Below are 13889 nucleotides of genomic sequence, written 5' to 3' on the forward strand. Positions count from 1 at the left end.
TAGATCAATGGAACAGGACAGAAAGCCCAGAGATAAACCCACGCACCTATGCTCAACTCATCTATGACAAAGGAGGCAAGGATATACAAGAGAAAAGACAGTCTCTTCAGTAAGTGGTGCTGGGAAAGCTGGACAGCTACATGTAAAAGAATGAAATTAGAACACTCCCTAGTACCATACACAAAACTAAACTCAAAATGGATTAGAGACCTAAATGTAAGACTGGACACTATAAAACTCTTAGAAGAAAACACAGGAATAACACTCTTTGACATAAATCACAGCAAGATCTTTTTTGATCCACCTCCTAGAGTAATGGAAATAAAAACAAAAATAAACAAATGGGACCTAACGAAACCAAAGCTTTTGCACAGCAAAGGAAACCATAAACAAGACGAAAAGACAACCCTCAGAATGGGAGAAAGTATTTGCAAACGAATCAACGGACACAGGATTAATCTCCAAAATATATAAATAGCTCATGCAGCTCAATATTAAAAAAACAAACAAGCCAATCCAAAAATGGGCAGAAGACGTAAATAGACATTTCTCCAAAGAAGACATACAGATGGCCAAGAAGAACATGAAAAGCTGCTCAACATCACTAATCATTAGAGAAATACAAATCAAAACTACAATGAGGTATCACCTCACACCAGCTAGAATGGGCATCATCAGAAAATCTACAAACAACAAATGCTTGAGAGGGTGTGGAGAAAAGGGAACCCTCCTGCACTGTTGGTGGGAATGTAAATTGATACAGCCACTATGGAGAACAGTATGGAGGCTCCTTAAAAAACTAAAACTAGAATTACCGTATGACCCAGCAATCCCACTACCGGGCATATACCCAGAGAAAACCATAATTCAAAAAGACACATGCTCCCCCAGTTTTCATTGCAGCACTATTTACAATAGCCAGGTCATGGAAGCAACCTAAATGCCCATCGACAGACAAATGGATAAAGAAGATGTGGTATATATATGCAATGGAATATTACTCAGCCATAAAAAGGAACAAAATTGGGTCATTTGTAGAGACGTGAATGAATCTAGAGACTGTCATACAGAGTGAAGTAAGTCAGAAAGAGAAAAACAAATATCGTATATTAACGCATATATGTAACCTCGAAAAATGGTACAGATGAACTGGTTTTGCAGGGCAGAAATTGAGACACAGATGTACAAAACAAACGTATGGACCCCCAAGGGGGAAAGCGGTGGGGGCGGGGTGTGTGATGGTGGGATGAATTGGGAGATTGGGACATGTAGACACTAACATGTATAAAATGGATAACTAATAAGAACCTGCTGTATAAAAAAAAAAAAAAAAGATACCTGTGTCCCTACTGCCACCTAATGGTTCTTTGAGCATTAAGGTCTCCATTGCGTAGTTCTTTTTTTCCCAACTGCTGACACTATACCAATAAACTGGCTAAATGTGACCATATCAAACTATGTACCACTAGTCTTACTGTGGCAAAACTCTGGGGCTCATTCTGGCTTCTGGAAAAAGTCATGTTAACTGTCTCCTTTTTCCTCTTTGCATTTGGGAATGTATATCCCCATACTCCCCATGGTTGTTTGGTATAAGTATCCTTCTAAAAAAAGATTGTTTTATTATCTATCCACTGTGCAATAAAAGTGATGTGGAACGTAAAAAAAAAAAAAAAAAACCAGTTAAGATGGAAGTTTTATGTTATATGTATTATACTACAATAAAAAATAATTTAAGAAATAAATCACAATATCAGTATATGGTTTCTAACACTAGATAGACAACCGTTCATTTCAGATGATGTCAAGAAAGATTATTTATACTGTGTTCTGACTACCCCACAGTCAAAATAATTCTGCCACTAGATTCCATTTTAGTTAGGTCAATGCAAAACAAACAAAACAAAAAGTTATTAAAACACACTCAAAATAGGAACTTCAAGCTTCATCATAATTCTAGACCTACATACAAAAATATAAATTGATGAGCATAATAAACACATCAGAGTAGATGAGTTTTGGGAAAATAGAAGGCAAGTAACAAAGAGAGAAATAACTTGAATTGACACTAAAAGAGCTCATTAGCTACAGTAATCAAAACAGTATGATACCAGCATAAAAAGAGACACATAGGCCAAATGGAACAGAACTGAAAGTCCTGAAATAAACCCATGCATATATGGCCAACTAATATTTCACAGAGGAGGGCAGAATACTCAACGGAGAAAAGAAAGTTTCTCCAATAAATGGTGCTGAAGAAATCAGGTTATTCACATGTCAAAGAAGGAAACTAGAGCCCTAACGTACACTATTCACAAAAATTAACTCAAAATGCACTAAAGACTTAAATGTAAGACTGGAAACCATAAAACTCCTACAAGAAAACAGGAAAGAGAGTTCCTTGATATGGGTCTTGGCAATGATTTTTTAGATATGACATCTAAAACACAAGCAACAAAATAAAAAATAAACAAGTGATATTATATCAAACTATGAAGCTTCTGCACAGCAAAAGAAATGATTAACAAAATGAAAGACAAACTACAGAATGGGAAAAAATATTTGCAAATCATATATGTGGACAAAGAGTTAATATCCAAAATAAAGAACTCATACAACTCAATAGCAAAAAAAAAACAAAAAAACAAAAAACCACACACAAAACCAAATAATACGATTAAAAAATGGGCAAAGGAACTGAATATAAATTTTTCCAGAGAAGATATATGAATGGCCTACAGGTACATGAAAAGGTGCTCAACATCACTAATCATTAGGGAAATGCAAATCAACACCACAATAAGATATCACCTCACACCTCTTAGAATGACCAGCCTCAAAAGGACAAGATGTAACAAATGCTGGGAGGATGTGGAGAAAAGGGAAACTTTGTGCACTGTTGGTGGGATTGTAAATTGGTACAGCTGCTACAGAAAACAGTATGAGATTCCTCAAAAAATTAAAAAGAGAATTACCATATGATCCAGCAATTCCACATTTGGGTATATATTTGAAGAAAATGAAAACACTAACTCGAAAATGTACATGCACCCCAATGTTCATAGCTGCATAATTTACAATTGCCAAGATACAGAAGCAACCTAAGTATCGATCAACTGATACACAGACAAAGAAGTTACATGCACAATAAAATATTATTCAGCCATAAAAGAGAAAGAAATTCTGCCATTTGCAACAACATGGATGGACCTTGAGGGCATCATGGTAAGTGATATAAGCCAGACAGAGAGAGACAAAAACTGTATGATCTCACTTATATATGGAATTGTTTTAAAAACTCATAGAAAAAGAGATCATATCCATGGTTACCAGAGGTGAGGGCTGGGGAGTAGTGGGGTGGGAATTGGATGAAGGTGGTCAAAAGGTACAAACTTCCAGTTATAAGATAAATAAGTACTGAGGACGTAATGTACAACACGATGTTTATAGTTAACAATGCTGTATGGTGTATTTGAAAGTTGACAAGACAGTAAATCCTAAGAGTTCTCATCACAAGGAAAAAAATATTTTTCTTTTTTGTGGTGTTTATATGAGACAATGGATATTAACTAAACTTACTGTGATAATCATTTCACAATATATGTAAGTCAATTCATTATGCTGTACACCTTAAACTTATACAGTGCTGTATGTCAATTACATTTCCGTAAAACTGGAAAAAAAGAGCTTATTAGTAATTAAATTTAGTTTAGTTCATTAGATATATATTATCCAAGGTACTGGAGGGAAAACAAGACATGAGATACATTCTATCTATCTATCTAAATAACTAGACAAGTAAAAGAAATTTTTAATAAAGGCAATATAAGGTCATCAGTGAAATAGTGGCAAAAAACTTTACAACAGGAAAGGAAGAAAAGTGGAATCAAGAAAGATATTGAGTCTTATTATCTCGAGCACTACTGATTTCACTGAATGGATCTGAATTTGAAAGAGGGCCATGGAAGTTGGGCATACTTCACTAGGGACAAGGTAAGCGGAAAATAACACCTGATACATGGAAACAACATAATTCACATTTTCACATTTAAATAAGAAACATTTAAAAATTTTCTTCTGCAGCAAGAAGCAACAACCTGCTCTACTGCAACATTCTAATAATCTCTGAATAATTTGCTTTTCATTTTGATAGCCAAAAGTAAAACTCTCATGGCCATATATTTACAGATAGTAAATTATATCTCTACCAAACTTGACTGCAAGCTCTTTGAAAGCTAAGATGGTGTCTCTAATGCAGTGTTTGACACAAACAGACACAGAATGAATATTTAGTGAATTTAAATAAACTATGAGAAAGCCAGTATAGTATTATTTTCTGAAAATACATGCCTTAAAACACTAATCCTAAAATTAGCACTGTGAAAAAAAAATTCAAGCCAAAAATTTGATAAATTATGCAAACTTTATTATTCACCCTCCTGTCACAGACCACTGATGAGCATATTAACATATTAAAATCTCTGAAAAGTGCTGAAGTGCCAAAATCAACCTACCTCTTTTAAATCTAGCATTTCCCAAATGTAAGGGGGCTAACAGAATCTTTTTTGTTCTTCCTCAGACCACTAAGACCCTTCAGAATTATCATTCTATCAAATACTTTGGGAAATTCTCTATTAGAGTCCAAAAGGTAAATGTATGCAAGCTGTTACAGAAGAATGAACTATAATATTCCTGAATATTTAAACATATCACTGAATTTACCTTCAATTTCACTGGACTCTCTGTAAACTACATGGTCTCCCAACCAAATTGCTTAAAACTATATTGATGACAGCAAGAGAAGATAAACGGGAAACTTAAATATTTAATCTCCTCTCTATTCAACAGCTAATATAAAGATTGTCACAATTAGATTTAAACACACACACACACACACACACACAGCACTATGCCAAACTCTTCCACAGCATCAAAGTCCTTTTTTCCTTCCACCTTATTCTTTCAAATCAGAAAGGAGTTTATAGAACCAAAGTCAAAATTCTCAAAAAGTTTATTTCTCATAAAACATAGATCACTGAAATGAGCAACTATTTAAAAACTACCCAAGAACAAATGTGACTATCTGTGCCCAAAAGACAGAGTATCGTTAAGAATTTCTCAACTGCTTTATCTCCAGTATGGAAAAGTATCAATGTAACTTGAAGAACATTTAGATGCTACGAGATTGATAACGCTGCTCAACACTCACGATGTACACCAACTAACAGACATACTCAAGTAATCTCAACCCTGTTCTCACCTTGCCTTTGGTCCAACAAAAAATCATGTCTGACCTATGACCCACATATAGATTTTTAGGATTACTGACTTCTCATTAATTCAAAACCTAGCAAATTTGGGCATATTTCAGAGAAAAAACAAGAAGCCTGAAAAAAAGTCTTTCTAGACCCAATGTCACTGACTATTCAGAGTCAAAATCCAGTCAAGCAATGAAAAAAGACTATAAATAGAATAGTTAAAATCTGGAAAAGGTGGATAGTGAGATTTTTTTTTTAATTAAGAGATATCAAAAATGACAAGGGGGGAGAAAGAATATATCTTAATAAAGCTTTGCTAATTGAAGATACAGTATTTAGGAAACAAAAAATTAAGTATTTTTGGAAGTTTCTGGTTTAAGTACTCTGAGAAAAATTATCAGCTGTCCAAATTAGCAATTTTAAAGCACATATTTCTATTATTAATATAAAAACCATTATTCTAAATTATTAAGGAAAATAGGCAAACTGACCCTATTAAATGTAGTACTTTATTGTTCATGCTTTTAAATAGTGCTAGAAAGGTACCAGAGAAGGACAGCTTGATATATTTATATCTTTACTTGAAAATATGCATAAATATCTATTATTATAGCTACAGTAACAAGGAAACCTTGACCTGTTTAAGAACAACTGATAGCTAAATGACAGATCAGCATTTTAAAAAAGAAAGGCTCTATTTCTGAGTACTGATAGGGTTTGTACTGGTTTGTACTTTCTATGAGCAGTGTACATTAGTTATTTTGTAAAGGATCTTTTCATAGTGTATTAAGATGTATGTAGGTATACAATTTGTACATCGAATTCTAATGCTTGATCTGTTTTATCAAAGGACCTTCCTTAAAAGGCAACCAAAAATACATTGTAAAGTGAGAAATCTCCTCCGAATATACATAATTTGTCATTGTACAGAGATTTTTATATTCTCTGCCAGGTCAAAATAATTCCTCTAGTAACAAATTCTAAATCTAGAAGCGTAACTTGGCCCACAAAATATCTGTATTTCCCTCTATTACAGGTTATAGAGAAATTTTTCAGTTCATTTTCAAATATTTTAATGAAAACATTCTATAAAGAGTATTCTGTGGACTCAAAAATGTTCTCATTTTTTGGTACTCAAGACTCATCAAAAAGTACAGGTAGACCAAACAATGCATAATTGCATTTCTTGGAATATTTATGAGATAATTTGCATAGAATATAACATGCAATATAAATATAGCCCAAGATCCAAGGTTTAATTAGATTTTTGTTCTGAATTCACTGATTTATGACTAGTGGCTTAGCATGATTTCTAGAAATACTTTTAAAAGCTCACAAAAGAAGGATATTAATATTGCATTTTCCTTATACTCCATATTTATACTATTCTTACACTTCTAAACTACTAGAGACATTCAGACAGTGTAATTACTGAATTCAGTCATTCATATTCATTCTATTATTGTGTGTGGTAAAATTTAATAATCCATGAGGACATTTTCCCCAAGTATACTTTAAAACACTAGAACAAACTAAAATTTTCATCAATAATTTAAAATCCAGGCAAAACTCTCAGATGTGAAACATAAAGAAGAAATTTTGCCTTACCTCATACTCAGAAATTTCAGGTAAGTTACTTTCATCTGCCTTCTCTAGCTTTTCAGCAGCCCACTTGCTTGCAGCCTCAGCAAGTTCCTTTTCCGTTAGCCGACTGGGTTTATCTAACACCTAATAAAAACAAAAGAATGGTTCTGTTACAGTTCTCAAGGGCTTTAAAATTTCAAATACATCAAGAAGTATACCCCACTTACACATGAAATCATTTAAGCCTTCAAATTTATAAAGAGAACAAGTACGTTCTTCACTTTTTCAAAAATATTCAACACAGAATTTCGTTAAGTTGCAATTTTGGGGGGACATATAGACTAAATCTGACTCCTACTTTCATTTATATAAAGCTTTAGAAATTCATCTAAGGAACGAAACAAAAAACACTGACAACTAATATACTAAATATTATTTAGAATATACAAGACATTATACTGATTTCAACTTTGTATCTTTAATTATATTCAATGAAATAACCAATGCCAAAATTTCATCAAGGTAAATTTCTAATTAATGAAACAGAAAAGTCCAGATATGCTATTTTATACTTTGTAATAGTTTATATAAATCCTACTCTTTACACGAAATGTATACACTTAAATTTCATTTTTTGATACTACCACTACTTCCCTTCTCCAACCACATACAATACTAAACAAAGTATAGGATTTGGAGTTATAGACAAAGCTGGGTTTGAATAGCCATTTCATCACTAGTGAGGGCAGATGATTTTATATACATAACTTATGACACTGTGAGCCTTCATTTTCTCATTTACAAAACAGGGATTAATAATATTATATTCACTCTTAAAGTAGTTGTGAGAATCAAGGGAAGTAACAGACCTGAAAGCATCTAGCATTAACACTTGGTACTTTAATTTTGTTTCCATCTCTTACTTCTATAAAGTCACATCATTGATTCTAAATATACCTCCTCTGGATGACAGTGTCAGTAAAAATCCCCATGTTATGGTACACTATCATTTATAAAGCGCTTACACATGCAAACCAAAAAAAGGTATTTTAATTAAATGGAATTCCATGAAGGTGGCTAGACTTTATCACCCTCAACTCATAAACCAAAAAACTGAATGTCAAAAGGTAAGTGATTTGTACACAGTTACCAATAAATGCTGAGCTGGAACTTAAAAACTAGGTCTTCTAGATGAATAAGGCCCTTGACCACCTTCAATTCAATTTACCAAAAAACTGGTTTGCCATCCATAATATTTACTAGAAGATAATCACAGTGTATCTACATGGAGTATTTCCATGGCCACTGAGTAAGTCTCAATATCTTATTCCAAAGCCCTACCCATACATAAGGTTAAAAAGATATAAGCAATACCTTTACTATTACTTAGTAATAAGGTTAAAAAGTTTTTTAAAAATAAGAAACACGGGCTTCCCTGGTGGCGCAGTGGTTGAGAGTCCGCCTGCCGATGCAGGGGACACGGGTTCGTGCCCCGGTCTGGGAAGATCCCACATGCCGCTGGGCCCGTGAGCCATGGCCGCTGAGCCTGCGCGTCCGGAGCCTGTGCTCCGCAACGGGAGAGGCCACAACAGTGAGAGGCCCGCGTACCCCAAAAAAAAAAAAAAAAAAAAAAAGAAACACAAACAAAAATATTTTTTTAAATGTACACCTCACTTTTCTTTGGTACCTGTTTTGAAGAGAAATTTAGAGCAAAAACAAAACAAAACATTGTAAATTATCTCTAGTAAAGAAGGAAGCAAAATCTTTTATAACTGAATCCTTCTATTCAACCATCATTAACTCTGTACACTTAAAAAAAACTCTCATTTGAAACTGACTTCTAACAGCAGAAAATAAACTCTGAAAAACTATTCCTACATGACAGTAACCATAATGTTTCAAAGAAAAAGTCCTCCACCGTATCAGGAAATCTAGGTAATAAAGCTAGCATGTAACCCTGGGAAGAGGACACAGGAAGCTATACTTCCCCAATATATAAAATGATTATAGATCTAAAATTCTGAAATTCTAATTCCATTCTAAGACAAAAATGCAAACATCTAAAATAAACTGTCAGATGAAAATATCTAAAATCCATTAGGGTTGGATTTGATGGTTAAAATATATTTTCATCACGTACCACAAAGTCCTATGCTATAACATATTCACACCACATTATAGTTCAAGGGAAATAAATATTTCAAATATCATAATTTAAATATTCATAGTGACTTAGATGGGTAAGTATTATTTACTCTTCATTCATTTCTAGCTGGGGGAAAAAAAAAAAAAAAACCAAGCCAGTGTTTCAGATGGGTAAAGCACCCTTGATATGATAAGAAAGAACCAAAAAATCCAATCAATCTTTCCTATTCAAAATCCAGCATTCTAGCATCCTCAGACTTCTGGGACAGCTCCAAAGACACAAGTTGTCACAAAGACACCTTTTCTTTTTTCATTTGAGGCAGAGAAGCAGCTGCCCACTGAACACCAGCACAGACCACCAGGCGATATCTTTTCTTACAGAAAAGCCAAACATACCAAAGACAGAAAACAAAAAGAAGTGAAGAAAGACGAGAATAGAAGTAACAACAGCAATGGAAAGAGAAACAGTGTGAGGTTGGTGAAGAGAACCTCAGCAACACCCCAAAGTTTTAAGTTTTGAGGATTAGAACCATGCACCTTTTCAACACGTTTTCAGATACTGAGAAGGAAGGACTGAGAAGAATGATGCAGTGAAAACTGGCTATGTCCTTGAGAAAATTATTTAACATCTAAGTCTTTTCCATAAAATGTATATACCCACTTTTTTTAAATTGCAAAATAATCACAACCTTAGCATTAGCTAACACCTGCATCATGTCACATAATTACCATTTCTTTTTTGTGGTGAGAACATCAAAGATCTCTTAGCAAATTTCAATTATACAGGAGAGTATTATTAACTATAATAACTATGCTAATATATTAGATACCCAGAACTCATTCATATTATAGCTTCAAGTTCATAATCATTGACCAACATCTCCTCTTTTCTCCCGTCCCCCAGACTCTGGTAACAACCCTTCTTTCTGTGAATGACTTTTTTAGATTCCACATGTCATCAGGATCATAGAATACTTGTCTTTCTCTGTCTGGCTTATTTCACTTAGCATAATGCCCTCAAGGTCCATCCATTTTGTCACAAGTGGTAAGATGTTCACCTTTTTCATGGTCGAATAATATTCCATCATGTATGCATACAATATTTTCTTTATCCATTCATTGAGGGCAGGTTAGGTTGTTTCCACATCTTGGCTATAGAGAATAACGCTGCAATGAACACAGAAATGCAGGGGAGTTCCCTGGTGGCCTAGTGGTTAGGATTCAAGGCTTTCACTGCCATGGGCCAGGTTCAATTCCCCCCACCAAAAAAAATGCAGATATCTCCTTGAAATACTGTTTTCATTTCCTTCGATTTCTTTAGTGATCCATTGGTTGTTTAGTAGCATACTGTTTTGCCTCCAATGTGTTTGTGTTTTTTGCAGGTTTTTCCCTTGTAGTTGATTTCTACTCTCATAGCCTTGTGGTCAGAAAAGATGTCTGATACGATTTCAATTTTCTTAAATTTACCAAGGCTTGTTTTGTGGCCTAGCAAGTCATCTATCCTGGAGAAAGTTCCATGTGCACTTGAAAAGAATATGCATTCTGCTGCTTTCCGGATAGAATGCTCTCTATAAATTAATTAAGTCCATTTAGTCTAATGTGTTATTTAAGGCCTATGTCTCCTTATTGATTTTCTGTCTAGATGATCTGTCCACTGATGTAATAAGTGGGGTGTTAAAACTCCCCTCCTATTATTGTGTTACTATTGATTCCTCCTTTTATGTCTGTTAATATTTGCCTTATACATTGAGGTGCTCCAATGTTGGGTGCATATATATTTACAACTGTTATATCTTCTTCTTGGATTGACCCTTTGATCATTATGTAGTGTCCTTCTTTGTCTCTTGTGACAGTCTTTATTTAAAGTCTATTTTGTCTGATATAAGTACTGCTATACTTATATAGCTTTCTTTTGATTTCCATTTGTATGGAATATCTTTCTTCATGCCCTTCCTTTCAGTCTGTATGTATCTCTAGATCTGAAGTGAGTCTTTTGTAGACACCATATATATGAGTCTTGTTATTGTATCCATGAAGCCACTCTATGTCTTTGGTTGGAGCATTTAGTCTGTTTACACTTAAGGGAATTAGCAATATGTATGTTCTTATTGCCATTTTGGTAGACCTTTTCCCCCCCTTTCTTCATTTTTTCTCATCTCTTGTGATTTGATGACTCATCTTAGTATTATGTTTGGATTCCTTTTTCTTTTTTGTGTGTATATATATTATAGATTTTTGGTTTGTGGTTACCATGAGGTTTCTGTATAACAGTATATTAAGTTGCTGATCTCTTAATTTCAAATGCATTTTTAAAACCCTGCATTTGTACCCTCCTCCCCTCACGATTACTGTCTTTATCTTATTTTACATCTAATTGTTTTGTGTATCCCTTCACTGCTTATTGTGGATACATACAGATGATTTTACTACTTTTGTCTTTTAATCTCCTTACTAGCTTTGTGTGTAGATGATTTCCTACCTTTACAGTACGTTTGCCTTTACTGGTAAGCTTTTTCATTTCATAATTTTCTTGTATTCTTGTTGTGGCCTTTTCTTTTTCACCTAGAGAAGTTCCTTTACCATTTGTTGTAAAGCTGGTTTGGTGGTGCTGAATTCTTTTAGCTTTTGCTTGTCTGTAAACCTTTTGATTTTAAATCAAACATGACTGACAGCCTTGCTGGGTAAAGTATTCTTGGTCACAGGTTTTTCCCTTTCATCACTTTAAATATACCGTGCCACTACCCTCTGGCCTGCAGAGTTTCTGCTGAAAAATCAGCTCATAGTTTTATGGGAGTTCCCTTGTATGTTATTTGTTGCATTCCCCTTGCTGCTTTTAATACTCACTTTATCTTTAATTTGTGTCATTTTGATTACTATGTGTCTCAGCAGGTTCCTCTTTGGGTTAATCTGGAACAGGGCTCTCTGTGCTTCCTGGACTTGGGTAACTGTTGCCTTTTCCAGATTAAGGACGTTTTCAGCTATTATGTCTTCAAATACGTTCCCTTCCCTTTTCTCTCTCTCTTCTCCTTCCGAGACCCCTACAATGGGAATATTAGTGTGCTTCATGTTGTCCCAGAGGTCTCTTAAACTGTCTTAATTTTTTCATTCTTTTTTTTCTATTCAGTGGCAGTGATTTCCACTACTCTCTCTTCCAGCTCACTGATCCATTCTTCTGTATCATTTAGTCTACTATTGATTCATTCTAGCATATTTTTTATTTCAGTTATTGTATTCTTCACCTCTGCTGTTCTTTATATTTCCTAACTCTTTGTTAAAAACTTCTAACTTCTCACTCTGCATCCATTCTCCTCCCAAGTTCTTTGATCATATTTATGATCATTACTCTGAACTCTTTTACACGTAGACTGCCTATCTTCACTTAGTTCTTCTTCTGGGGTTATAGCTTGTTCCTTTCTAGAACATAGTCCTCTGCTGCCTCATTTTGTCTAAGTTGCTCTTTGTATGTTTATGTATGTGGTAGGTAGGTTATGTTTCTCCACCTTGGAGAAGTAGCCTTCTGTAGGAGACATCCGTTGTATCCTAGCAGTACACTCCCCCCGCCCCTCATCACCTAAGCTATATGCTCTAGGTGTTCCCCCTAGAAGGGCTGTGTGGGTCCTCCTGTCATGGTGGGCTAACTACATGGGTAGTCTGGTAGGCTTGGTTGGCCCCTAGTCCAGTTGGCTGGCCCCTAGTCCAGTTGGTTGCCAGGCCCTGCCTTGTGAAGATGCTGCTGGCTACTGTTTAGTGGGGCCACCTGGTCACAAGGTGGCTGGTTGCAGAACCCTCGGGGGCCCCAGAGCTAGTGCTGGCTCACTGGTGGGCAGAGTCAGGGTCTCAAAGACTCTAGAGCTGTTGCCCACACACTGGCAGGTGAAGCCAGATCCAGGGTTAGTGCCGGACTACTGGCAAGCAGAACTGCTTCCTGGAGTCTGGCTGCAGGGCCAGGGATCCCAGAGCTCATTTCAGATTGCTGGAGTAGGGGAGAGGCAAGTTCCTGAAACAGTTGGGTATGGGGTCTGGGGTGTCCCAAAGGTTGTGCTGGCCCGCTAGTGGTCAGGGCCAGGGCACAGCTGGTCCCAGGGTAGGGTCTGGCTTGCTTCTGCTGGTGGGTGAGGCTGGTCTAGAGGCTAGTGTAGGCTTCCTGGCAGGAAGGGCTGGTGCCTGTCCTCTGGTGGTTAGAGCTGGGTCTTGGCCCTTTGGTGGGTAGGGCTGTGTCTAGGGGTGTGTCTAGAGGTCAGGAAGTCTTTAGGCAGGCTGTCTATTGATGGATGGGGTTGTGTCCCCGCCCAGTTAGTTGTTTGACCTGAGGCACCCCAGCACTGATCCCTACAGGTTGCTGAGTGGGGCCAGGTCTTGGTGCTAATGAGCCAAGATGACAGCAGCCAGCAACAGTGTTCATGTGTTTGAGCGTTCCCTAATATGTCTGCCACCAGTGTCCATATCTCCAGGGTGAGCCGCAGCTGCTCCCTGCCTCTCCAGAAGACTCTCCAAGACCAGCAGGTGGGTCTTGTCCAGGCTCCTATCAAATTACTGCTTTTGCCCTGGGTCCCACTGCACATGAGATTTTGTGTGTGCCCTTTAAGAGTGAAGTCTCTATTTCTCCCACTCTGTGGGGCTCCTGCAATTAAGCCCTGCTGGCCTTCAAAGCCTAACGCTCTGGGGGCTTGTCTTCCTGGTGCCAGAACACCAGGCTGGGGAGCCTGACATGGGGCTCTGAACTCTCACTCCTGTGGAAGAACTTCTGCAATATAATTATCCTCTAATTTGCGGGCTGTCCACCTGGGGGGTATGGGATATGATTATACTGTGAGTCCATCCCTCCTATCTGTCTCGTTGTGGTTCCTTCTTTATGTCTATAGTTGTAGATCTTTTCTGGTAGGTCCCACTCTTTTTCACTGATGG

General features: G+C 36.4%; 1 protein-coding gene across 12 annotated transcripts in view; it reads right to left on the minus strand.

The window, feature by feature from the left end:
• PPHLN1 (periphilin 1) overlaps positions 1 to 13889 on the minus strand; it is a 142171-nt gene that overhangs the window by 55397 nt on the left and 72885 nt on the right. For all 12 annotated transcript variants that reach the window (XM_032646022.1, XM_032646021.1, XM_032646013.1 and 9 more), the window contains one exon: positions 6864 to 6983. In XM_032646022.1, coding sequence (XP_032501913.1) covers positions 6864 to 6983 — 120 coding nt within the window. The remainder of the gene's footprint in view (positions 1 to 6863; positions 6984 to 13889) is intronic.

This window comes from Phocoena sinus, chromosome 10 (assembly GCF_008692025.1).
Source record: "Phocoena sinus isolate mPhoSin1 chromosome 10, mPhoSin1.pri, whole genome shotgun sequence".
Lineage (NCBI taxonomy): Eukaryota > Metazoa > Chordata > Mammalia > Artiodactyla > Phocoenidae > Phocoena > Phocoena sinus.